The sequence below is a fragment of the Oryzias melastigma genome, linkage group LG6 (assembly GCF_002922805.2).
Source record: "Oryzias melastigma strain HK-1 linkage group LG6, ASM292280v2, whole genome shotgun sequence".
Lineage (NCBI taxonomy): Eukaryota > Metazoa > Chordata > Actinopteri > Beloniformes > Adrianichthyidae > Oryzias > Oryzias melastigma.
This window is the reverse complement of record NC_050517.1, coordinates 29,703,409-29,730,191: the sequence shown is the minus strand read 5'-3', so window position 1 is coordinate 29,730,191 and position 26,783 is coordinate 29,703,409. Positions and strand designations below refer to the sequence as shown.

Here is a 26,783-nt window from a genome sequence, read left to right as displayed (position 1 = left end):
ATGCAGCGATAACGCAGCGTCAATGCAGCGATAATGCATTGTTAATGCAGCGTCAATGCAGCGATAATGCATCGTTAATGCAGCGTCCATGCAGCGATAACGCAGCGATAATGCATCGTTAATGCAGCGTCAATGCAATGATAACGCAGCGATAATGCATCGTTAATGCAGAGTCAATGCAGCAATAACGCAGCAATAATGCATCGTTAATGCATCGTTAATGCAGAGTCAATGCAGCGATAACGCAGCGATAACGAATCGTTAATGCAGAGTCAATGCAGCGATAACGCAGCGATAATGCATCGTTAATGCAGAGTCAATGCAGCGATAACGCAGCGTCAATGCAGCGATAATGCATTGTTAATGCAGCGTCAATGCAGCGATAATGCATCATAAATGCAGCGTCCATGCAGCGATAACGCAGCGATAACGCAGCGATAATGCATCGTTAATGCAGCGTCAATGCAGTGATAACGCAGTGATAATTCATCATTAATGCTGCGATAACAGAGCGATAATGAATCGTTAATGCAGCGTCAATGCAGCGATAATGCATCGTTAATGCAGAGTCAATGCAGCGATAACGCTGCGATAATGCATCGTTAATGCAGCATCAATGCAGCGATAACGCAGCGTCAATGCAGCGATAATGCATTGTTAATGCAGCGTCAATGCAGCGATAATGCATTGTTAATGCAGCGTCAATGCAGCGATAATGCATCATTAATGCAGCGTCCATGCAGCGATAACGCAGCGATAACGCAGCGATAATGCATCGTTAATGCAGCGTCAATGCAGTGATAACGCAGCGATAATGCATCGTTAATGCAGCGTCAATGCAGTGATAACGCAGTGATAATTCATCATTAATGCTGCGATAACAGAGCGATAATGAATCGTTAATGCAGAGTCAATGCAGCGATAATGCATCGTTAATGCAGAGTCAATGCAGCGATAACGCTGCGATAATGCATCGTTAATGCAGCATCAATGCAGCGATAACGCAGCGTCAATGCAGCGATAATGCATTGTTAATGCAGCGTCAATGCAGCGATAATGCATCGTTAATGCAGCGTCAATGCAGCAATAACGCAGCGATAATGCATCGTTAATGTAGCGTCAATGCAGTGATAACACAGTGATAATTCATCATTAATGCAGCGATAACGGAGCGATAATGCATCGTTAATGCAGCGTCAATGCAGCGATAATGCATCGTTAATGCAGAGTCAATGCAGCGATAACGCAGCGATAATGCATCGTTAATGCAGAGTCACTGCAGGGATAACGCAGCGATAATGCATCGTTAATGCAGCGTCACTGCAGCGATAACGCAGTGATAATGCATCGTTAATGCAGCGTCCATAAAGCGATAACGCAGCGATAATGCATCATTAATACAGAGTCAATGCAGCAATAACGCAGCGATAATGCATCGATAATGCAGAGTTAATGCAGCGATAACGCAGCGATAATGCATCGTTAATGCAGAGTCAATGCAGAGATAACGCAGCGATAATGCATCGATAATGCAGAGTCAATGCAGCGATAACGCAGCGATAATGCATCGTTAATGCAGAGTCAATGCAGCAATAACGCAGCGATAATGCATCGTTAATGCAGAGCTAATGCAGAGATAACGCAGCGATAACGCAGCGATAATGCATCGTTAATGCACCGTCAATGCAGCGATAACGCAGCGTCAATGCAGCGATAATGCATCGTTAATGCAGCGTCAATGCAGTGATAACGCAGTGATAATTCATCGTTAATGCAGCGATAACGGAGCGATAATGCATCGTTAATGCAGCGTCAATGCAGCAATAATGCATCGTTAATGCAGCGTCAATGCAGCGATAACGCATCGTTAATGCAGCGTCAATGCAGCGATAACGCAGCGATAATTCATCGTTAATGCAGCGATAACGCAGCGTCAATGCAGCAATAACGGAGCGATCATGCATCGTTAATGCAGCGATAACGCGGCAATAATGGAGGCCTTCGGCTGATAAACCAGGAAATTTTAGGCTCCACTGACCTAAATAACCAGCCAAACTCCAGCAATTTTGATTGAAAATGGAGCAACAGAGAAAAGCTTCAGTTCTTTGGTTTAATGAACTTTGATTAGTTATACGACATGAGAAAAACTTTTGATGTGAGATATTTATTGTGATGATGATTGTCTTGGAATAAATGAACAAACAGCAAAACAAAAACAACTAATGCATAAAGTCCCTTTTGCTACAACAGTTTTATTTGTCATCAGGATGACCTAGAACCTGTAAATACCCTTTTAAACTGTATTTTGGATATAAAGTCACGGATGGCAGAAAACTTTCTTCAGCTCAACCAGGACAAAGCAGAAGTTTTAATCATCGGTCCTGAAGACAAGAGAGAGATGACTTCACTAAAGCTCAGTAGTTTTAATCCCTCACTGTGTGAGAAACTTGGGCGTTCTTTTTGACTCTGAGCTGAATTTTATCCCTCATATCAAAAACGTCGTTAGGACGCGATTTTATCATCTTAAAAATATCGCCAGAGTCCGCCCATTCCTCTCTCTCCAGCACAGAGGTGCTGATGCATGCTTTTATTTTTAGTCGTTTAGATTATTGTAATGCCCTGCTCTCTGGTTTACCTCAAAAATCTCTTACAAATCTACAACTTCTTCAGAACTCGGCGGCACGAGTTCTGACGAGGACCAGGGGGCGGGAACACATTACACCAGTTTTAAAATCGCTGCATTGGCTCCCTGTGCGTTTCAGGATTGATTTTAACATTCTTTTAATGGTTTATAAATGTTTTTATGGTCTTGGGCCTTCTTATTTAAGTGATCTTCTTTTAAAGTATAAACCCTCGCGGACTCTGAGGTCCTCCGGCACCGGCCTGTTAGTGGTTCCTAAGGTGAGGACCAAAACACATGGTGAGGCTTCGTTCTACCAGTATGGTCCTCGCCTCTGGAACAGCCTGCCGGAGAGTCTCAGAGCAGCAGAGACCATAGAGGTTTTTAAGAAGAGGCTCAAGACTCATCTTTTTAATTCTGCTTTTAGTTGATATATCTGCCTATTTATTAAATTTGTTTTTATTCGTTAATTTATCTTTCTTTTTTATGGATTTTATTTAATATTTTATGTATTTAATCTCAATGTTATTTATTTATTTTACATACATTTTATGTATTCAATTCTCTTATCTACTGTCATTTTACCCCCAGTGTTTCCTGTGGGATCTATCATATCAGGGCTTGTCTGCTCGGTCTGGGGTCGTTGCCGTGGTTCTCGCCCTTGCTGGGGCGGCTGGAGTCCTGCACTGCAGCCTCACAGCTGTGGAGTGGACTCCGCTGCTGTCCCGGTCTGGGTGGGCGCCACGGCGATGTTGCTTTGACCGAGCTGGCTCCTGGTGTGATAGAATCCTCAATACTGTTTCCTCACAGCAGAGCCAAGCCTTATGTTTATTTTACAAGTTTTTTAAATTATTTTTAAGCATTCATTGTGTGTGGAGTCATGGCTGTATGTGTCATGGGGAGGGGGGGGTGAGAAGGGTGGGTTGGGCTTTTACCGTGTATGATTTGTTTTTAAAAGTAAAGCGATTTGAGTTGCTCTAAGTATGAAAGGCGCTTTTATAAATAAAGTTTGGTTTGGTTTGATTTAATAAGAGTCAACAAAATTTAAATTAAACTCCAAATAAGCAGAGTCTCCATAGGAGGCGGGTATCTAACAGAACTGGCTCCTGTGGTTGGTCAAAGCGTGAAGGGCTCCATTTGATTGGTTAAATACTTTGACATAGCTTTAGCATGTACATAAACATTTAAGGTAAGCATAGTTAATGCCGTGTTGTGCGATACATGTATCGCGATAACAATAAACTTTAGAGTTATTGTCCATGACTAACTTTGATTTACTTTTGTTCATTTAGTGATAAGGGCAGATTATCACTAAATGAATTTAATTTATTAACTGTCATTATTTTATTTTATATTGCTTTGATTTTATTAATGAATGTTTTTTAAAAATAATAACTAAAGTAAAACAACAGCAAATAAAAGCAGCTTTAGCAGATGTTTGACACTCATCTGAAGTGTTAAAAATTTAATCATTCTTGGATTTTTAAATGTTATTGCTGAGAAACAAACATTTTATGGCATCAAGAACATGCTTGTATTTGAGACAACAATAAGTTTAGCAATAAAATTAATTGTATTTTGATTTTTTTAAGGGATGAGTGATTAAATATCACTACAATGATTTCACCATAACACGATAAATTCTGATAAAATGTGGTTTGTTGATGGTTTTTATCCAGAATAAAGAAGAAAAAAAACTATTTTAATCCAATTCCGGTCCAACTCTGACATGACAGGTTTGTTCTTCTCATATTTGCCAGAATAGCTCAAGGAAGAAATTTTTATTGAAAAATAACAATAATTAACTGGAAATTTAATAAGCCATGAATTATTCTCCACTTGGACAAGAGAAAACCACATTGTCATCCTCAGAAACCACAAATTAAAGTTTGTATATGAATCTGGTTTCACTTGAATTTGAAAATCTGCTGCAGAAATCAAATGGAATGAGATGACTGACCTTTGAGGATCAGCTGAGACTTTTCTGTCGTCTGAGCACTGCCAGGTCTGCTCACGCTGGCAGCTGCCATGACATCCCAGCTCTGCAACACAACCGCACACGTTACAACAACACAAAGGATCGCACAATTCTCAGCATAAAACCAAACCGAATGTTACATTATTGAAGCAAACTGTGACAAAAGGGAATCGCTGCATCCCGTCTGCACAAGTCCAAGTCTCAAACAATTTAGCTACATTCAAGATGGATTTATTAATTATTGTTTAATTACTTTCAGCTTTGGTGTAAGCCGACTGAAATGTTTCTTTATCATTAACTGCTTAAAAGAAAATTTGAAATAAAAAGTCTTAATCTTTAGTTTTCTGTCAACACTCAAAAATTGTGGTTCGAACCAAACTGGGGGAACAGAATCTGTAACCCAACAGAACACTGCAAATGCATCATAGCCACACGTGCACCACACGTGCACCACACGTGCACCACACGTGCACCACACGTGCACCACACGTGCACCGCGCTGCATGGGAGGTTTATGGTTATCATCCGAAGTGACTCATCAGTTCATTGTTCTTCTTCTGACATTGCTTTCTGCGTTCTCTTTTGCTCCTTTACTTCACAATAAAGCACAAACTCCGCAGTAAGACGTCGGCTGGAGGACAAAGTCAAGGACCGAGTGTCCTGTAAACATCACAACGCTCTACCACAACACAAACGGCCCGATTAAAACATGTGATGATCACCGTTATAGAACAACCACGCATGACGGACAGAGGACATGTGAGAGATTCTAATGAGATTCTGACTGTAGACAAAAATCCACTTTATTTTGAAAAACTTCTTAAAGGTTGGGTTTAATACATCACACGTTTCTAAGCTTCATATAAAGACTGTTTTAAACGTTTAACTGTTTTAGACACTAGTGGCCTTGAACCAGCTCATCTAACAGTTTGTCCTCAAGCTGTAATTGGTCTCCACCTGCACAAGAACATTACAAAATAAAAGCCTCCCGTCAGAGTCAAGTCTCATCCACATCACCTTGAGCAAAGTCAGGCAGGGATGCAGTCTGCAGCGTTTAGCAAGAACAGACCTGCAGCTGCACAGAGGCGGGAACCTGCAGCTGCACAGAGGCGGGAACATGCAGCTGCACAGACGCAGGAACCTGCAGCTGCACAGACACAGGAACCTGCAGCTGCACAGACGCAGGAACCTGCAGCTGCACAGACGCAGGAACCTGCAGCTGCACAGACGCAGGAACCTGCAGCTGCATGAACCTGCAGCTGTCCTTGTTGCTCGCTGGTTCTTTGTTTACAGAGTAAACACATAAACTCCGCACTTCCGGTGGATGACCCACGGCGCCGTCAGCAGCAGAAAGAACTTAACGAGTCTGGATGAAAGTTGGTCTGATGCAGAAATCCTCTGCGTGTTTTGACAACCACTTCTGCCTCAGAGCCGACCCAGTGGCAGCTATCACAACATAAGCCCCCGTTTCCGTCAGCCTCGTGAATCAACCGGAAAGGTTCGGGGTCGGTGGCGCCTCCGGACGCCGGGAAGCGTCACCTGAACCGGAGCAGACGGAACCGGTTCATCCTCGCAGCAGACGATAGCAATGCTGCTGCTAACGAGATACAAACAAGGCAGGTGATTGAGGAATTTGAAAGCATTTCCGTCAACAGGGGTGAGAGAACATCCAAACTTCCGTCGAGGATTTTCATATTAAAAGCTCACAAAAATGAATCAGGCTTTGTATTCCATTTCCTCTAGTTTCTCTACTCAGTTTCCCACAGAAACAGATAACGTAATAATTTCTATCAAAATTGTAAGAATAAAATACACGCAAGCTATCATGTCTAAATTGTAATGCGACAAACTAAAAGGTTAATAATTTAAGGTCATAACTGCATCATTACTGAATATTAAAAATATTTTACTAACTGTTGAATTTGCTTTTGTCCTCCCAGAACGCAGATGTTAATATTTTCATGAACGCTACACCTCTACACACAAATATGAACTGGTTTCCTAAATCATGTTTTCGACCTATACGTTTATTTTGAAGGGGCACTGCCTTCACTTCCGTCTCCTTCTGCCTGCTTTGTGTCGTGAGAAGGTAACTGTTAGCCCGCGAGCTTGTTAGCGGGATTTTACCAAAGGACATGGAGGAAACAGCTTTTCTAACCACCAGCGCGAACACGCGTTCAGATACATAGCAGCGCGCTGAATTCCAGACTAAGCTCGCTGTGCTGACACGACAAAACAGAAGCATTTATGCTCGATTCTTCTACCTTTTTCAGCTGTACTCCACCGCTGTCGCTAGTGAACTTTCATTTCCGCATCACTGATAAAAACACGTGACACAGTGACGTCAGAGCGAGCAGGAGGAGGAGTCAAAGTTCTGCCGCCTTTTATTGTGTAAAGAATTGTCTCTGACGTTCCGTAGAAACATGTCTGGAATGTATCTCTGATAAGATGATAAATACCTCCAACAATCTTCTGCATATTTATTATTAATACCAGGTAGTTGTCCACCTCATTAGGTCCTCGTCTTGACATGAAGACCTGAAAAGAACATTTTGGATGTTTTTGTGTTTCATACAATTTTCCTGGACAGTAACATGGACTCTGAGTGGATCCAGACTCGAACCAACTTTCAAAACTTTTCTTTGACTTTGCCTCAGAATCTACACAGATCAAAAGAGTAAAACACCACATCCTCAACCTGAACAAAGGAAATATTCTGTTAAAAACTTTTTACTTTACTTTGTTGTGTGTGATGACAACACAACCACACGGGTTATTCGTGGAAATTGAGCGTACGGATAAATCTTCCTCCATTAAAGTGTAAAAGTTCATAAGCCAAACGAGTCAACATGAGGCTCAGAAGTGGGCGTGGCCTCCATGTCTTCCCTGTAACATCTGCTTCTGATGAGGACGGGGACGGTCTCCTGGAGGATCTCCTCCCTCACCTGGACCACAACATCCACCAGCTCCTGGACAGTCTGTGGTTCAGCCTGGTGTCGGCCTCCTCTCCTGATGTTCTGGCCTCCACATCTGGACGCCGTCCTGGACGAGCTGCAGTACCTGCTCCACCTGTGTGGTTGTAGCCGCCGCCTCCTGGTACCGCCAACACTGTCTGCATTCAGCAGTCACCAAAACATCAGCCAGGAAACAGCAGGACGGAGTTCTAGTCAGCAGGACGGAGGAGTTCTGGTCAGCAGGACGGAGGAGTTCTGGTCAGCAGGACAGAGTTCTGGTCAGCAGGACAGAGTTCTGGTCAGCAGGACAGAGTTCTGGTCAGCAGGACAGAGTTCTGGTCAGCAGGACGACTCCTTAACTATAACTGAAGATCGATGGTTTCCACCTGTGCTCTGTTCTACTGCACAACATGAACTGATCATCCGTCGGCGTTCTTCACTGAACAGTTTGATTACTCACAAGTGTGACTGACTTGGAGCAACATGGACTTGTTTTAGAGTTCCCTTTATTATTGAGCAGCATATTATTTTTAACAGTTCATGTAGCTTCTGCTGACGGACTGTGAACGTTTTATTATCAAGCTGCACACATGAACCTTCATCCGTGATGACTTTCTCTCAATCTGCAACAAACAGGCTCCGCCCACTTCCACTAAATGAACTAGTCACTCTGCTGCAAGGCTTGTCATATAAAAAGGATATTGTGCTTTAAAAAATGATGAGATTTTTAAATAAAAGTTTCTTTGAAAAAAAGGTAAAGAGACTTTAAAAACTGAATATTTAGGATCTCTGTAAATAACTGAGAGGATTCAATAACATTAACCAAGGAAGTAATTTAATAAATGTATGTTATATTTAAAGAAGTCAAGTGTGTAGGTTTTATCTGAGAAACATTTTAGCTGTAAGGAACATAAAGATAAATGTATTTTGTTCTTTGGAGGCATTACTTTATCCCAATAAAATGTACTTTGTTTTTCTTTCTTCCAAAGTTTCTGCTCAGTGTAAACGTTGTTCACGTTGTTCTGTTTCCTATTTTCATTAAAACAACACAGAATAAAGTCATCACAACATTTATTTTAAAACGGGAAAACAACAATCCTGTGAATCTGTACATCATCTCCTTAACTTCTGAGCCTCAGCTGAAACAGGAAGTGGCGTTTCAGTTGAAGCAGACATGATGGCCTGCAGCAGAGCTGAGGGATGGAAGAGCTAATGCAGCTTCAGTTGATGGTGAGGACGTCACTCTGGATCTCGTGGCTCAGCTGCGTCTGCAGGTCGCTCAGTTTCTTCTTGAGGACGGCCAGCGCCGACATGACGATGGTCTCCGGTCGCAGAGAGCCGCACGACTCCACGTTGTAGTAAAACCTGGAAGGAAGATCAGAACTGAACGGAGTTCACAGATTTACTGGAAAAGTCTGTGTGGGTTTCGAAGGACATAGTTTCTGCAGAGCGGCATCAGGAGAAAGTCACCTCTGAATTATGGGCGGGACTGTTGCAGAGTAAGACCGCTTCCCTGTTTTCCCATCATCCATCTGTTTACATGCTCAACCACTAGCTAATAGCCCCCCACCCCCACCCAGTGACTTATATAGGCTAGAGATGCTATGCTAGCTTGTTGTGTACGCAAAACTGGACACCATATTGGAAAGGTGGAGATGTTCATCTACCGCTGAGCTACAACTGCACAAGCAGAGCTGGAAAACAAGAGACTCTTCACAGTAAATCATTACTGTCAGCTGATGAAGGAGAACGTATAGAAAACATCTGAGGGAGTTTAGGCTGATCTGGTAGATCACGTGTCAGAGTCACGGCCCGGGGGCCGGATCCGGCCCTCCAGGTCATTTTATTGTTATTCATGACCCGATGTTATCTTGAGCTCATTTCTAACTTGTATAATTTTGACAAAATATATTTTTATGGAGAGTAAAATACTGAAAGTTATTTAAGGTTTAAGTTGATTTATTCTGGAATAATATTCCTGCATTTTTATTATTCAGAATTATGTTAAAAAGTTACAGTTTTAAAGTTTTAAAAATGTAGTTTTAGAGTGTTCTGTAAATGTTTATCCTGTTCATCCCACGATCTAAAGAGTGTTAGAGATCGCCAGAGTCGTCCTGACAGCGGCCGGGGGATCTACTCGCGGTGGCGAGTCGTGACCAGCTCTGGCTGGACAACGACGAGCTGGAGTCGTTTCTAAACCTGGAGCGAGGAGTCTAACAGTCTCTGTTAATCAGTGTGTACATTTAAATACAATCAGAACCGTGCATCAGGTGTGCATTAAGCTTCTATAATAACTTATTTATTTGTAGAGAAGTTTGAAACGTCGTTCATCCGTTTCACTCTGTACATAAAACACAAAAAACACGATTTTTCCTTTTGAAATCAGACCAAACGAGTCATTTATGGTCATTTACAGTCTGTGCTGAGTCTCACTGTTTACTGACAATATGGCGTCACTCTTTACATATCTTGGAGAATATTAACGGGCTAGCGTAGCATCTGTAGCTTTATGTCTCAGCATTACTGGGGCCATCAAGCAGCAGTTCTGTGTGTTTACAGATCTGTTTGTTTAAGTGGATTCATCAGAATGGAGCAGAGCAGTGACCCCCCCTCCGGGTATTTTCTACATCCCAAATACGATCTTGATTCACAATGATTTGAATAAAGAAATAAAGAAACACTGAAGCTGAGTATTCTTCATCCAAGTCCTCCAAGATGAGAAAACCTCAAGAGAACACGTAAAAAACAAAAACAGGATTTTTATCAGAGTAGGTCTGTAACAACAAACTCAAAAAACAAAAACATTCATCTTTACGGAGGCTCGTTTTTGAACAACACTAAGAGTTAAAAACCTCTTTTTTGACATCACATCCTTTCACTGAAATAAAAAACTTTGGAGAATAATAATCCTAGTAATTCTAGTCAATAGAAGCTGCTGCTGACTGGATCATGCACAGGTTTCTGCTGACCTCTCTGGCTTCCCGTTGGGGTCATACGGAGCCTGGACTTCATCCTCCTCGATCTCGGAGTATTCGCTCTTCGGCCTGAGCAGACACCAGCATTCAGTCACTGAAGGACATTGGTGCAGGGGGTCATGTGAACGGGACCTACCACTCCTCTGGTCGTGGGTAGACGGTGTGCCTCAGGGCATTGTCCGGGTCGTACTCGAAGGACACCCCCGCCGTGGGGTTCCACTTGGCGTGCTCCTTCCCGAAGCCTTTCTTAGCGTAAGCTCGGAGCCGGAGCTCCTGACCTTTACGGAGTTTCACCAGCAAAATATCTGGATTTTATGAAGCACAAGTGTGAACGTGGAGGACGTGACGACAGAAGAGAGGAAGCAGGCGGTTCAGGCAGCTCACCGTCTTGCTCCACGTAGTCGTTTGGATCGTTGTCTCGGCTCCTTGACGTCACCTGGACAGCACAGTCCATCAGTTTTTACCTTCCTGTCATGCTTTAGCATCAGAAGCTGAGGGAGAACTCACCGGAATGACTCTGGGGTTGTTGGACAGCAGATCTCGAGAGGTGACGTGGCGAGTTTGATCCTCGGTGCAGCGAACATCCAGAGTCAGCTCTACAGAACACTCTGGACAGAAGTCCTCACAGGTGCAGTCCTGCAGGGAGAGGGGACGCGACCAAATTCAGAGATAAAACTCGACTTTTTATTCGATTAGAACCACAACAATAACGACACCTGTGAGGAAAATACACGACCAGCAGGTCAGAACCATCCTTTACCAGAAAGAAACGGACAGAAGTACAAAAAGAAACACGTCTTTGTAGTTGATTCTTTGTTTTTCACACATGCAGGAATCCCTGAAAACCTCCGTGTTAATCACATCAGGTGGATCAGCTTACCCTGGAATACTGCATTTTATCCACAATGTCATCACTGGTGAGAGGAATCAGACCTGACAAACACAAATACGCTACATTTAATCAACAGTGGAAAAACGGTAAACAAGAGGCGGCGCGGCTGACATCCTACCGACTCTGTGTGCGATGAACTCGTCGTGGAGGACGGACGAATTGGCGTCAATCTGGATCCAGTCGATTGCTGGCAGGTAAAATGGAATATTGTGACGCGTCTTTGGATTTTCTCCACTCAAATCGATTTAAGTTTCCATTTACTGCAGGAGTTCGTTTACACACTTAGGACCAACAGATTTTTGAAAAATAATTAAAGAACAAAACAAAACTCTTAAGTATTTCCTCAAATTTCAGCTTCCGCTACATTGGAATTACTTTACAAACCAACTGGAAATTCATCTGGACAAAAACGTCTTCTGAACTATTTGAAACAACGTAGAGGATTTCCAGTGGGAAACAAAAGTAAAAGACTCTACCTATCGTGGGAACTTCTGACATGAAGACTCGACGGAGAGAATTAGCAACTCTGAAAATGTAGAGAAAACATGAACAATTTATGAGAAAACATTCGAGGAAAAAAGGTTTAAATCCAAGAACTGTTGGGTTTTTAGAATATCTTCATGCAGATCTTAATAACAATTCTATTAATAAACAACATTTTACCAAAAACAGTTTTAGGCCTGAATAAAACCAAACGCTTTCTGTACATTGTTTTTAAATTATTATTATTATTAAGTTCTTCTTGTTGGCTGGTGCAGCCTCGTTAGGAATATATTCTAGAGTTTAAAGAGATTTCTTATTCATTCATATATGAATAAAAGTGATGATAAAGGATCTTTTGTAAAAAAAAATACATGGATAAAAACAATAATGGAAAAATCCTTTCTGGATGCATTTTTATAGAAATGTTTTCTGCAGCACAAGTTTCTAGCCAATAATAATAATAGTCTAAAAAGTTAATACAATGTTTCATGTTATAAGTGCAGCTCGTGCATATTTAGTGTTCTTTTCTAGGTTTAGATGAATCAGCTCAATTTAGTTTATTTTCTTGTGTACTGAACACTGTGAATGAATAAAAATAAGGTTTCTGCTAAGTTTGATATCAGTTATTCGGCATTTTGAAAATCAAAAGCTTCGTTTGGTTCTCGGAGCAGAAACCATCATGGCTGCTCCGCTTCACCCCCTGATATAAACAAACATTCGCGGGTTTTACTCACGCCAGATCCGTGTTTTCAATGACAAATTTGACATTTTCGTCGGTGAGCTCCGTGATTTTCACCGTGGGTTGGTTAGCATACGGCATTATTCACGAAGAACAGGAGAAACTGAACAATAAAAATCACGCAGTCCGCGGCGCCGCGAGCATTTCCGCTTTAGGACCTGCGCGGAATCATTTAGGAACCGCCGATTGGCTGAAGAAAGGACAGCCGCATTTGATTGGTTGAACGAAGACAGTGAAGGGGGGTTGCCGCTCAACATCCGGGTCTTCTTGATGTATAACCTTCCACAATAAAAGCATAAAATATTTGAAGGAAGAATATATTGGCTAATGCTCGTCAAAATCAGTTTTTCCTTTAATTCACAGCACAAAGTCATTTAAAAAATGTTTGATTGATTTAGATTTGTATTTTTACCGACTAGCTTTAGCACTAACCTTGTCTATGGACACCACCGTAGACAACATAGCTTAAAGAACTGAGAGAAGTTAATGACATTTCAAATTTACATCCAATCTTAAATTCTTCAAATGAAAACTAAAATATAAAAAATAAAACTCAGAAAAATAAATAGTGGTAGATACACATTAACTGCTTTATTGTACTTGTGAATGAGCAACTGACTTACAACTCTTTGTGTACGTCTAACACGAGGCAGTAAAACAAACCCGGGATTGAGAACCAAATACTGCAGACAGTTGATCACAAATAACAATGTCATCATGCTTTATTGAAAACCAGAGTCCGATGCTTTCAAATTAGTTTTATATACTTAAATCAAAGACAAGGAGACGAGGAGGAAAGGAGAATTGATCAGCGGCTCATGAGAGTGAATCCGGAGATGTTCCCATCATCGCCTCTGGTTCAGGCCTGTGAGGTTCTTCAGCTGGAAGACAGAAAGCATCCACACAGTCATGCAGAAAGCTGCTGACTTTGAAAATAAAAGCAGAGACTCAAATGTCTCATTTAACGATGTTTTCAACCACTTGTATGTGAACATAGTTTAGCTGTCTGACTGCAGAGTTTTATATTCTTCGTATTTCGTTGTTTTTCTGATGAGTTTGTCTCTTTACAGAGAACAGTGGAGGAGTCTGCTGAATGTCTGGATTCTCGACTGGAGTCAAAGTGACTCTGATGAATAACTCACAGATCAGCCAGACAGAATGGTGAGCTTCTCATGATCCAGATTATGACCAATGACAGGAGAGCAAATCAACAGGAAAATACATGTTCAATCAAATTCTTCAATCAAATCTCAAAACCAGATAAAATGTTTTGGAAAGTAGAACGACTGAGGGGAAAGAAGAAAAACAATGTAGAAAAAAGTCTTTAAACACAAACATCTATTTCTTTGATGCATGGACAGATTTATTTTTTCTCTAACATTGATTTAAAAAAATAAATCAGTGACGCCCCCATCAGGTTATTCTGGATTATAACTCCACATAAACACCTTTCATCACAGTCTGATGACATTCATGGATTTAGTAACTAAAGATAAATAATTAATAAATCAACATTTTACAACTGATATTTCACTTATTTAAGGAATGCAGGAAATGTGAGTTTTGAAAACTGTTAAAAATGTATTTAGATTATCTTTACGTACAATAAGATATGAAAAAGCTGCAGTTAGGACAGTAAACTAAAAAGGATAAACATGTCAAGAGAAACTCACAGTTACAGCAGCTCCCATGAGCCCCTGCACCACTGCTTCACCTGTCGACTGCACCTGCATGACAGACACGTCTGAGTTAAAGCTTATATACCTGGTCCAGGAATATTCAATTGTTTATTTAGTGATCAGCGTTATTAGAGGACATTTCCTGCTATGAATATTTGATGCTCTGAATCACTAAACACGACGTTTAGCAAATACCACGTACCTCCACTGCAGCAGAGCCAGGCTAGCCGTTACCATGACAACACGTCTCACCATGTGATGAACAGTGAAAACGGATTCAAACGTAAATTATAACCAGATTACTGTAGTAATAATTCCTTCAACATTCCCTGCTTTCTGAATTCACGATGGTCTGTCCATCAAAACCTTTTAACCTCTGTTATGATAATCCCAGACGAAGTGTGCATTATCAGAAATGAACACACGCTGGGGAAGCCGGAACTGTCCACGTTAACTTCTGCACACTTTGAAAAGCATTATCCCGCTTATACCATGTTCACTTACAAAAGAAATTAAAAATTTAGTATTTTATTTTTATTTTTTGGTTCTTGTTGGTTTTGTTGTGTTCTTCTCACAAAGCAGAATAGTTTGAGCCGGCACCGACCTAAAGTGAAAGTGATGATCACATGATCATGATGGATCAATAAAGAACTGATTCAGAGAGAAAGTTCTTACTGCTTGTTTTTGTCCAGAAGATGAAGGAAAGTTGGTTTTAAAGCAGCCTAAAGTGATGCAGAACATTTGGGCTGCTTGACCAGAACTTCTTTTCAGGTGTGCATCATCATGGAGGACTTTCACTTTTTAATCCACATCCAGCAGCCAATCAGAATGCAATATTCACCCGGACTTCATAAAAACAGAAACAGGTTCTGATGTCTTCACCTGTTTGGCTGTGGTTGCCATGTTGACCACATCCTGGATGCGGTTATCGAGGAAGGCCCAGGTGTCCTGGAAGTCCGGAGAGGAGTCCTGAACCATGACCAGCTCTGTTGTGTTATAGATGCCGGTCAGTACCGCCCGCTTTGTGTACCAGTTCATCTGCAAACAGGGGGGGCAGAGTCTGAATGAGAGAACTCTGTTTACATCAAAAAATGTATTTAATGAGCGAGAAGAGGAAGAAAGCAGCAGATTGTGGGAGGAGTCTGGCTCTGATGGAGCTGAACAGTAACTGTGTTGATTTGATGAAGAAAATGTTGTTTTGCTCTAAAAGTGAAACTATGAAATATGGGTGTGTGATTATTATTCCATTGTCCAGTGATATGCTGCTATAGTGACTTTATATACTGATCTTAAACTTTTACTATTATACTGTCTTATGATGTACTTTCACAGGATGTGACAGTGTTTGTGTAGGAGAGTGTTTTCTTGATTTCTCTCTGTACCTGCCAGTGACTACTTGTTTTAATCTGTTACATTAACATCTATGACTCTGAATAGATGTTCAATAATGTACATGGTCCCTAGTAAATAAAGAAATCTTCACAAATCTTCAGAAAAGTGCTGAAATGTTCAGCAGTCTTGGTCTGATGCAGGAGGAGGAGCCTAGAAGGTCAGGCTGTGTGTGTGTGGGGGGGGTCAAGAAGCAGGTGAAACAAATCTGAACTCAGAGTTCTCTGACTCAAAATCTGCAAACTTAGGTTGTGACCGAATCCCCTGAACTGCTAAAAAAATACATAGTGCAGGACTATCTAGTGCTCAGGATTTTAAAGGTAATTCGGACTCGATGATCACTACTTTTCTTTAGTTTTTCTAATTACCGGATATGACGTCACCAATTTCACGAACATTTCACAACCTTTATTTACGACTCCACTGTGTTCTGATGGTGAAAATGTGGTTGGTTTATTCAAACATTACAAATTGTTGGACTGCAATGCATTGTGGTCTATGTCCACTAATCTAGTGAGCATTGATGGATGCTAGTTTTACGCAAAGACTTCTGGGAAATTTCGAATGCACTCGATTTGGAATTAGTAGATTCAGACGGCACTAGAAAATGGTGAATTCACTGCATAGTGATTGGAGGGAATTCTGACACAACCTGTTTTGGGTTCAGAACAGCTGAAAAAGTTTCCTTCAATCAACTTGAAGTTGTTAGAACCAGAATCAGGTGTGAGCGTCGCGACCATTAAAAGCCCTGATCAATGGATTCACCATGGCAACGAGAACAAACACCTGAGTTTCGTACTTCACGGTGATAGAAACTGATGGGTTCCTACAAGCATATGGGACTACGAGAACATTTAAGAAGATCAACAGCTGCAGCGATGAAACGGAGAGAATCTCTGCAGAGTTAATGCGAACGTCTACATCTGAATCATTTCAGTTCAGGAGATCTAAATCATGTCAGGAAGGTCATTCTGTCACTTGTTAAGTCAAGAATGGTTTTTGATCTGTTAATTATTTAACCAGTAATCTGTTTATGTAATCGCACGAATGACCATTTTTTCTAACCCCACCACCACACACAGACACACGAGTACCACTGCACGCAAAAAAGAAACGCTGTAGCTGCCTGGAATATGTTAAAATAAGTATTTATATCATTTTAATTCTCAAGAAGTAAATAGTATTAACTGAATTTTTTTTGCATAATAAAACGTCCTCTGCAATGGCAGGCAGGTGTGCAAACCATGGTACAAACATTTGGTTTGACAGGCATCTCCAGTGTTAAGGTTTAAACGTTTCCATTGTTATGGGTTTAAGAAGAGGAAAAGAAAACTCGGTTTTATTAATAACGAGTTCATGGAAAACGGTATCGCTCACATAAAATTCTAATTGGGAAACGCCAGGCAATCGACTCCAAATCATCTCCCGACATAAATAACATTTCCTCTGGATTAATCAGCCTCCTCTCTACATGATCCTCTATGAATGAACGTGTCATTCTGGTTTCTGCGTGGTGGAAACGTGACGTCGCTAATGTGAATGTTCTCTAAATGTTAATGAGCAAGATCTATTAGAACATCCTTCTCTTTAAGAAGGGGCGGAGAACGCAGGAACTCTGAGTTTCCTGAAGGAAACCTGTTCCAGACCAGGTTATGTTCACAGACTCAGTTACCATAGTGATTGATTCTCAGTTCAGATTAACCCGCTTCAGGAAACAGGTTTGGTTTAACCCACTTTCTCGGGTTTAAGTTATCTCAGTTTCTGAAACCAGAAACTCTGAGTTTTCCTTAACTCAGTGTTCACAAACTCAGAGTTTCAACAAAACCTGCTTCTTGAAACGGGCCCCAGGTGTGAGGAGAAGGAGGAGAGGGGGGATCCACCCACGTCTGTGGATCGGTCTCCAGCGTAGTACCAGATGTCGTCCACCAGGTTGGAGAGATGTTTCAGGCTGTCAGGGATGTTGTGTGGCAGCAGCAGGAGGCTCATGGCCTGGAGACACAGACACGAAGTCAGGATCAGGTGTCGGTTTACCTGCTGCAGGTGTTGGTTTACCTGCTGCAGGTGTCTGTTTACCTGCTGCAGGTGTCTGTTTACCTGCTGCAGGTGTCGGTTTACCCGCTGTAGGTGTCGGTTTACCCGCTGCAGGTGTCGGTTTACCCGCTGTAGGTGTCGGTTTACCCGCTGCAGGTGTCGGTTTACCTGCTGCAGGTGTCTGTTTACCCGCTGCAGGTGTCGGTTTACCTGCTGCAGGTGTCGGTTTACCCGATGCAGGTGTCTGTTTACCTGCCGCAGGTGTCGGTTTACCTGCTGCAGGTGTCTGTTTACCCGCTGCAGGTGTCTGTTTACCCGCTGCAGGTGTCGGTTTACCCGCTGCAGGTGTCGGTTTACCTGCTGCAGGTGTCTGTTTACCTGCTGCAGGTGTCTGTTTGCCTGCTGCAGGTGTCGGTTTACCTGAGGCCATGTTTCCATGTAGGGGACGTACATCCGCAATCTGGTCTCCACGGCGTCTCTTAAGAACTCAGAGGTTTTCTTTTTTCTGAAACAGAGTTTGTCAGAATATTATGAAGAAAAAACAAGAAACTGCACAAAAGAAACTTTCAAAACTAAAGAACAACTTTGTGTTTACACGTTTTTGACTCGTATTTTGTCTGATTATTAAAATTTTCCAAAAAAGAAACAACTTTTATCTGATAACATGCTTATTTTTCTGCAGGTTCATCAGTTAGTTTTGCTTTTTATTCAAATAAAAAAACTTTATTTTTCCCATAAGGGGTAAGCTAAAACAATTGTTTTAGCTAAAGAAATATTCTTTTGGATTCCTGACATGTTAACTTAAGACTGAACTGAATGTTTGCAGCCGTTATGGAGTTTGATCCGTCTCTGCTGCACGAGCCCAGATCACAACAGTCTCTGTGTACTATTTGTTATCGGCCTCTCAGTTTTGAAATAACCTTCCTGCAGAGTTCTGCATGATTTCAGACCTCAATTCAATTAAATTCAATTCAATTTTATTTATAAAGCCCAAAATCACAAAGGAATTTGCCTCATTGGGCTTCAAAACAGTTTAAACATCAACTTATCTTCTTAAATAATTCTGCTTTCTTTCTGCTTTGCTTCAGTGCGGACGTATGCTGCTTTGCTCCCTCTTCTGCTTTTAATCTTTGCTGATAATTTTCCTTTTTTTCCTTTTTAATTATACCAGCAATAACTTTGGAATACTTTTAAACCATCGGGTCGGATTTATTTTTCTTTTTTACTTTAAACAAAAGGATTTTTTCCTGCATTCCTCTTAAAACATTTTATCTTGAGCACTACGTGTACTTGGCCTTCACGCAGCTGAAGCCTGATATACGGAGCAGCAGCTAACACAAGGCTAACTAGCAGCAAGATGCCTTCCCTTTCCACAAAGGATTACCAAGACCTTCTGGAAAAGATCACAGCGCTGGAAACTAAGGTTCGCCACATAGAAGTGAACGTGGAGGTAAATGGACTCTATGGAAACAACACAACTTTGTCACTACCTCATCTCAGCAGAGAAGAGAGAGCTAACACGCAGCTAAATGGCACAGATTCTACGAAGAGAAAGACAACATCTGTGGACAATAACAAACAATCGAAAGACAATCCTCAGAGCCCACACACAACAGAGGGAATATTCTTGATTTATTGATTTCCAAAGGTCTGAACATCTCTAAGGTTACTGTACGTGATTTAGATCTGTCTGATCACTGCTGTGTTTTCTGTGAGAGCACAATTCCAGTACACACAAATGTTTTGAGGGAGGAGATCACAAAACGGTATATAAGTGAAAATACTAGTGAGATGTTCAACCAAATTTTCTCTCTGACTCCTCCCCTCTCAGGGGATTCAGTCAATGAACTTGTTAATAACTTTAATTCCAACATGTCAAATATCATGGATAGTATTGCTCCTAGTAAGGTGAAGGTGATCTCTGGTAGGAAAAAATCTCCATGGAGAAATTCCATTCTGGTAAAGAACGGAAAAAGAGAATGTCGGAAATCTGAACGCAGATGGAGAAAATCTAAACTACAGGTAGATTATGACATCTATAAAGAGAAACTTCACTTATATAATTTACAACTGAGCAATGCAAGGAAGTCCTATTTTTCTGAAATTATTACCAAAAACTCCCATAATGCTCGGGCCTTATTTAATATAGTCGACAGGTTGACAAAACCCCCTGTGTCAGTGGCACCAGAACTTTACTCCACCAAAGCCTGTAATGACTTTGCCAAATTCTTCAGGGACAAAATCAAAAACATTAGACAAACAATTGTTTCACCAACTACAAGTTCAGGATATGAACCCTATCCACTAGAAACCAGTATAAACCCAATGGCTCAGTTTCAACCCATAAACAGTAAAGAACTGCAGGACATTCTATGTCAACTGAACTCCTCCTCCTGCTGTCTGGATATTCTACCCACAAGCTTTTTCAAAAAAGTTTCAAAGATCCTGGAACCAGCCCTGCTCCAGATTGTCAACTTGTCGTTAACATCTGGTGTTTTCCCAGAACCACTGAAAACAGCTGTAATCAAACCTCTCCTAAAAAAGGACAGTCTAGACAAAACTCAAATGAACAACTACAGACCGATATCAAACCTGCCATTTTTAAGTAAGATCATTGAAAAAGCTGTTTTCCATCAGTTAAATGAATTCCTAATAAATAACAACTGCTATGATGTCTTCCAGTCCGGCTTCAGACAGAACCACAGCACTGAAACGGCTCTGACCAAAGTGACTAATGACATACGTTTGAATACAGACAGTGGAAATATGTCAGTGCTAGTTTTACTGGATCTCAGTGCTGCGTTTGATACAGTCGACCACGCAATACTACTCAGACGACTGGAAAACTGGGTGGGTCTCACTGGGCCAGTACTAAACTGGTTCAAAACGTACTTAGAAAACAGGAAATATTTTGTGTCAATTGGTAACTTCACTTCTGAGCCAATAGAAATTACATGTGGAGTGCCCCAAGGCTCCATCCTGGGACCACTTCTATTTAACATCTACATGCTCCCACTGGCCCAGGTTATAAAGAACAACAACATTAGTTACCATAGCTATGCAGATGACACACAGATATATATTAGACTGACACCAGGAGACCGAGGCCCTGTACAGGCTCTTGGTAAATGCATTGAGGACATTAATGACTGGATGTGTCACAACTTACTTCAATTAAACAAAAACAAAACTGAGGTTATTGTCTTTGGGGCTAAAGAAAAAAGGTTAGACGTCACTACAGAGCTTCAATCTATTCAACTAAAAACTACCAACCAGGCCAGAAACTTGGGTGTAGTGATAGACACAGACCTAAATTTTGATAAACACATTAAGGCAGTCACTAAATCAGCCTATTATCATCTCAAAAATATCTCAAGGATTAAAGATCTGATGTCTAAGCAGGACCTGGAGAAACTAGTGCATGCTTTCATCTTTAGTCGACTTGATTACTGTAACAGTGTTTTTACAGGACTACCAAAAAAATCCATCAGGAAACTGCAGCTTATTCAGAACTCTGCTGCTCGGGTTCTCACAAGGACCAAGAAAGTAGACCACATCAGTCCAGTTCTGAGGTCTTTACACTGGTTACCTGTCTGTCAGAGGATAGACTTTAAAGTTCTGTTACTGGTTTATAAAGCTTTGAATGGTTTAGCACCAAAATACATGACTGACCTCCTGACCCAGTATGTACCAGCCAGACCTCTCCGGTCATCTGGATCTGGTCTTTTATCAGTTCCTAGAGTCAGAACTAAACATGGAGAAGCTGCATTCAGCTTCTATGCTCCACAGATCTGGAACAGACTTCCAGAAAACCTTAGATCTGCTGAAACACTCAGTGTATTTAAATCCAGGTTAAAGACTCACCTGTTCTCAGTTTGATTAATATGTATTCAAAAGTTTACGTCCGGACTTTTTATCTATGCTTGTTTTAAATTAAAATCTTTTTACTTTCTTTTAATTTTATTTTAATGATTTGAATGATGATGAATGACATTTTTACTATTTCTTTTGATTGTTTCTTTTAATGTTTTATGTAAAGCACTTTGAATTGTCTCTGTACATGAAATGTGCTACAAATAAACTTTAAATGTATTTATTTAATGTTATGCTGTTGTTGTTCATTCTTGCTCTTCATAATTCTCTTTCAATCTCTCTTCTTAACGTAAGAGCTGTGGTACCCTGACGTAAGCATGAACTCAGGTCAGTCAGGAGTGGACGGGCCTGCAGGACGTACTCAGCCTGGCCCAGCTGGACCCGGTTGTGCTGCTCCGCCAGGATCTCAGTCAGCTTGGCGTTGCAGTCAGCAATGAAATGCAGAACCAGGTCTCCTGATCCGTTGGTGAACATGCCGGTGGAGGCGGAGGACAGACCCAGAGACTGGAAACACAACAGCCAGCGTTTCAGCCACCTTTGGTTAGTTTGTTGTTTTGATTAACGTGATGAAGGTTAAAGTGACGGTTCTCTTTACAGAAATGTGACAAACAAGCAAAAGGAACCAGGATGAGGACTCCAGCTCTCATGCTGGACGGTTTGGTAAACAAAGAAACCAGCGTGAATGTTCGTACAGCGGCTACGTCATCACGAGCTCACCTCGGCGCCGGCTGCAATGGCTTCCATGGACCAGCCGTGCAGCGGGACAAACTCCAGAGCGGCGGTCAGGATCCGAGCCTGCAGCTGCTCCTCGGACTCATACTCTTCATCCTGGTCTTCGCTCTGGTCGTCAGCACTTCATCATGGAGGCAGAAAAAAAACAGAGAAAGAAGATCTGTGACGTTCTCACTAAGCAACCCGACCGGCAGGAGTTTCTGCAGACTACCTGGAGCTGGACCCCTCCGCTCCAGCGTCAGACGGATGCTGGGAGGCGGAGTCCTGCTCGGCCGAGTGTGCCTGGTAGTGCTGGTGGAAGCTCGAGGACGACGGTGAAGACGAGGAGGAGGAGGCTCTGTCAGACTTGGACTCGTCCTGAAGCCTCCGAGCTGCACAGTAGAAGCCTCTCCACAGACGGCACAACGGAAGGTTTGTCGCTGTGGGAGGAGCCAACACTGTGGGGGAGGGGACGGGGGTCAGTCTCTGCAACCTTAGGCTCTAGAGTTACCTTTTAAGGTAAATCCTTAATCAGTGACAAACATTCACGTTTTGTGTGTTTAAAGAGTCACTGAGATGAAAAAAGTGTTTACAACTCGGTATTGTGGAATTTCTATGACGATGGAAAACATTTATAAAGACAATTATTAAGACAATTATTAAGACAATTATTAAGATAATTATTAAGACAATTATTAAGACAATTATTAAGACATTTATAAAGACAATTATTAAGACAATTATTAAGACAATTATTAAGATAATTATTAAGACAATTATTAAGACAATTATTAAGACATTTATAAAGACAATTATTAAGACAATTATTAAGACAATTATTAAGATAATTATTAAGACAATTATTAAGACAATTATTAAGACATTTATAAAGACAATTATTAAGACAATTATTAAGACAATTATTAAGATAATTATTAAGACAATTATTAAGACAATTATTAAGACATTTATAAAGACAATTATTAAGACAATTATTAAGACAATTATTAAGATAATTATTAAGACAATTATTAAGACAATTATTAAGACAATTATTAAGACAATTATTAAGACAATTATTAAGATAATTATTAAGATAATTATTAAGATAATTATTAAGACACTTATTAAGACACTTATTAAGACAATTATTAAGACAATTATTAAGACAATTATTAAGACAATTATTAAGACATTTATAAAGACAATTATTAAGACAATTATTAAGACAATTATTAAGATAATTATTAAGACAATTATTAAGACAATTATTAAGACATTTATAAAGACAATTATTAAGACAATTATTAAGACAATTATTAAGATAATTATTAAGACAATTATTAAGACAATTATTAAGACAATTATTAAGATAATTATTAAGATAATTATTAAGACATTTATTAAGACACTTATTAAGATAATTATTAAGACAATTATTAAGACAATTATTAAGACAATTATTAAGACAATTATTAAGATAATTATTAAGATAATTATTAAGATAATTATTGAGACAATTATTGAGATAATTATTAAGATAATTATTAAGACACTTATTAAGACAATTATTAAGACAATTATTAAGACAATTATTAAGATAATTATTAAGACAATTATTAAGACAATTATTAAGATAATTATTAAGATAATTATTAAGACAATTATTAAGACAATTATTAAGACAATTATTAAGACATTTATAAAGACAATTATTAAGACAATTATTAAGACAATTATTAAGATAATTATTAAGACATTTATATTTCTGAATATCTCTTTATTCAAATGGTTGTGAATCAGAGTTGGAATTTGCTTTTTGGTTTCATTCCTTTCAAAAGCGAACAATTCTGTTTCTGTGAGTTGGATCCTAATGGAAGAAAACTGTGGATTTTTCTGTTTCTTTTCTGGTTCCAACATTGAGTTTCTGTTTCCTGTTTTGATGACAGCTGGACTGCCGTCAGTTTCTGGTCCTCCAGAGTTTCTACAAGCTTCTTCAAGTTCAAATTAAGAACTTTTTAAGACTTTTTCAAGGCTGTGAATGTAAAAAACTAAGACCAATTTGTCACTCTATTTCCTATTTATTAATTTATTCCCATTTAATGACCAAAGCTGCAGCTTCTTATCTTGATTTTTTTTAGCTGTGATCCTTTAGTAGTTATCGGTGGGGATTCAGCGCATTCATGCAGATCACCTGGTTTTCCTGATGTTTATTTACATCATTTATTACATCGTTTATTACATCATTGTTAAAGAAAAACTGATTTTTGACATGAAATGTGAAAAGTTTCAAGCCGCACATTCCAGACTTTTGAAGGTATTATTTCCAAACTAAATTCAAGACTTTTCAGACTTCTTCAGACTCAGCAGGAACACTGTCTTCTCTGTCATCCACATTCACTTTAAGCAGATTTTAAAATTCATCCACATTTTCTATTTAAGTCCTGAAATAACGTATATCAAGTTCGTTTAATTTGTGGCAGAGACGGAGGGTAAATCTTTGGAAACGCAGCAAAAACTAATGAGGACAGTCCACGTTTCCTCCTGCAGAGTCTGAAGCTCTGACTCCTCCAGAGATTCTAGCTGAAGAAAATGAAACGATAGGAATTTGGAACAGGAAGAGTTACTAAGTTAGCACTGATTTGAGTCGGTTACACATTTAAGGCTGAGGAGTCCTTAAACATCTGTGTGGTCGTCTGGCTCACTTCGTCCAGAATGTAGAGATTTCAAATCCTGAACTAAACTTTGGTTAAAGTCGATTTATTCTGATTGATCACTTTATTTTATGAGTCAAAATCTCATTTATAAGCTGCTCTAAAAAGGTCAGTTTCTATCCAGAGGAGAGAGGCTAAAATTTAATTAATGTATTAATTAAATTAAGCATTATTTATGTATGTTTCACTTTATGATTCTATCTTATTATTTCACAAATGTTTCTTTCTCAGTTAAAGGTTTCAGGACCTGCGTAGAGTAAAACTATAGATCTAGAGATATTAAACAACAGACCGTTTTAATGCTGCGAATGTTATTTAACGACTACAGGGAGGCGGAGACTAAACTTCATTTATGGTTGAATTTGTTTTATCGATCAAACTAAATTAATGTTGAAGGAGCAACGAGCAGTGCTGTCAGGAACATCTATTATCGTGTTTTCTCTCAATTCTTTCTATTTGTTCATCAATATGTTTCTTTGCTTTATTTTCTTTGACATTCTGCTGTTTGAGCTCACTTCTCTTCATGTAAACATCTTTCATCTCAGCTGGTGAAACAAATGAACTGCCCCTGTACCTGTCCATGACCCCTATGAACCTGGGCGCGTGTCTGACCGGCAGCACGTGCACGTGCCGCTACATTAAAGGGGAGCATGAGTCAGCTATATTTAGTAGAAACACTGACATGTTGTGTAAGCGCAGACCCCACGCCCCCAGCTGCAGGAACGTACATCTTTACAAACAAAGAAACGTCCAAACTGTTGCTAAATGGACAGTAAAAACCGTAACACTACATATATAATCCATTTATTTATGTTTAAGGTTAAATCCTGACGCACGGCGGGAATTCTGTCCTTCATAATCACCTTCTATAAAGTGACTTTGGCTCAGGTTGCTAACGTCAACACCGGCTGCTCTCCAAACCGTGAGGCGAAAACCGAAACGATTAACGATAAATGATTTATTTGCAAATATCCGTGAACAGGAATAAACAACAACACATCACGGACGCGCTCTTACCGCCCCCCAGCCCCCGGAGAGCCCCCGCTGCCCGCAGACCTCGCAGCAGCGTCGCCATGTCCAGCAGCAACACGGAGAGGCTCCGCGTTACGTCACTTTTCCGCGACGCGGCGGACACCGGAAGTTGACTGATTATACGATAATTCACAAACTTTTAAAAATAAGAGTTCAAAGTTTTTCAAGTTTTCATTTTGAACAAAGTGGTCGAATGTCTGTTCATTTGTTAAACTACACATTTAAAAGGACAAATGTAAAATCTAATTAGTAGAGAGAGTCATTAACGAGGTATTTATTCAGTTATTTTAAGTAAAAAGTACTTTGATTTGTTTTATTGGGCCACAATATTTACCTGAGTTAATTTATGATATAGAATTAAATAAATCTTACTTAGCTGCTTGACACATCTGAATAGTTTAAAAACATATTTTTTGGCGATATGGTTTATCTTTGAGTGCACAAATATTATTATTAATATTAAACCTTTATTCAACCAAGTACGCTATTAAGATTACGTTCTTATTTACAATGACAACCAGGACAGAGAAAAAACACAAGGGTAGATAAAAAATATCACAATACATACAACGATTTACTCTAATACAACGTAATACTCTAATTGTCTTTTATAACCGATGATATACTTTTAATTCTTTTTACAGTGAATACATTCATTCTAAAATCGGTTTCTTTATTTTTTAGTCTTTGTTGTAGCCATTGACTGTAAAAAA

General features: G+C 40.0%; 3 protein-coding genes across 3 annotated transcripts in view; all 3 read right to left on the bottom strand.

Moving 5' to 3' along the window:
• Positions 1-6,207, bottom strand: part of wwp2 (WW domain containing E3 ubiquitin protein ligase 2) — a gene marked incomplete in the record, with an annotated part of 68,161 nt that extends 61,954 nt beyond the window's left edge. Inside the window, 2 exon segments of the mRNA XM_024281274.2 lie at positions 4,581-4,662; positions 5,961-6,207. Of these exon segments, the coding sequence (XP_024137042.1) occupies positions 4,581-4,650 (70 nt within the window).
• A 2,399-nt stretch (positions 6,208-8,606) lies between these two features.
• Positions 8,607-12,814, bottom strand: polr2c (RNA polymerase II subunit C). Its single transcript, XM_024281276.2, has 9 exons — positions 12,637-12,814; positions 11,896-11,945; positions 11,538-11,606; positions 11,408-11,460; positions 11,035-11,163; positions 10,912-10,963; positions 10,664-10,832; positions 10,522-10,596; positions 8,607-8,917 (listed from the first exon to the last, which is right to left on the bottom strand). Exons 1-9 carry the CDS (start codon positions 12,720-12,722, stop codon positions 8,773-8,775), a joined length of 828 nt encoding a protein of 275 aa, XP_024137044.1. The 5' UTR covers positions 12,723-12,814; the 3' UTR covers positions 8,607-8,772.
• Positions 12,815-13,207: 393 nt separating this feature from the next.
• coq9 (coenzyme Q9 homolog (S. cerevisiae)) lies at positions 13,208-26,170 on the bottom strand. The gene is made up of 9 exons (XM_024281275.1): positions 26,056-26,170; positions 22,557-22,782; positions 22,331-22,466; positions 21,975-22,117; positions 18,161-18,245; positions 17,594-17,698; positions 15,203-15,358; positions 14,315-14,368; positions 13,208-13,522 (listed from the first exon to the last, which is right to left on the bottom strand). The coding sequence occupies exons 1-9, from the start codon at positions 26,111-26,113 to the stop codon at positions 13,487-13,489; spliced, it is 999 nt and encodes a 332-aa protein (XP_024137043.1). The 5' UTR covers positions 26,114-26,170; the 3' UTR covers positions 13,208-13,486.
• Between the last annotated feature and the right edge of the window lie 613 nt (positions 26,171-26,783).

Excerpts from the sequence above, each read along its gene's own strand:
- polr2c (XM_024281276.2), bottom strand. The coding sequence starts at position 12,722 with ATGCCGTATGCTAACCAACCCACGGTGAAAATCACGGAGCTCACCGAC. Across the intron at positions 11,461-11,537 it reads GTTCATCGCACACAGAGTCG|GTCTGATTCCTCTCACCAGT; the intron begins GTAGGATGTCAG and ends TGTGTTTGTCAG. Across the intron at positions 10,833-10,911 it reads CGACTACGTGGAGCAAGACG|ATATTTTGCTGGTGAAACTC; the intron begins GTGAGCTGCCTG and ends CATAAAATCCAG.
- coq9 (XM_024281275.1), bottom strand. The coding sequence starts at position 26,113 with ATGGCGACGCTGCTGCGAGGTCTGCGGGCAGCGGGGGCTCTCCGGGGG. Across the intron at positions 22,783-26,055 it reads TCTCCGGGGGCTGGGGGGCG|TGTTGGCTCCTCCCACAGCG; the intron begins GTAAGAGCGCGT and ends CCTCCCCCACAG. Across the intron at positions 18,246-21,974 it reads GTCCAGCTGGGCCAGGCTGA|AAAAAAGAAAACCTCTGAGT; the intron begins GTACGTCCTGCA and ends ACTCTGTTTCAG.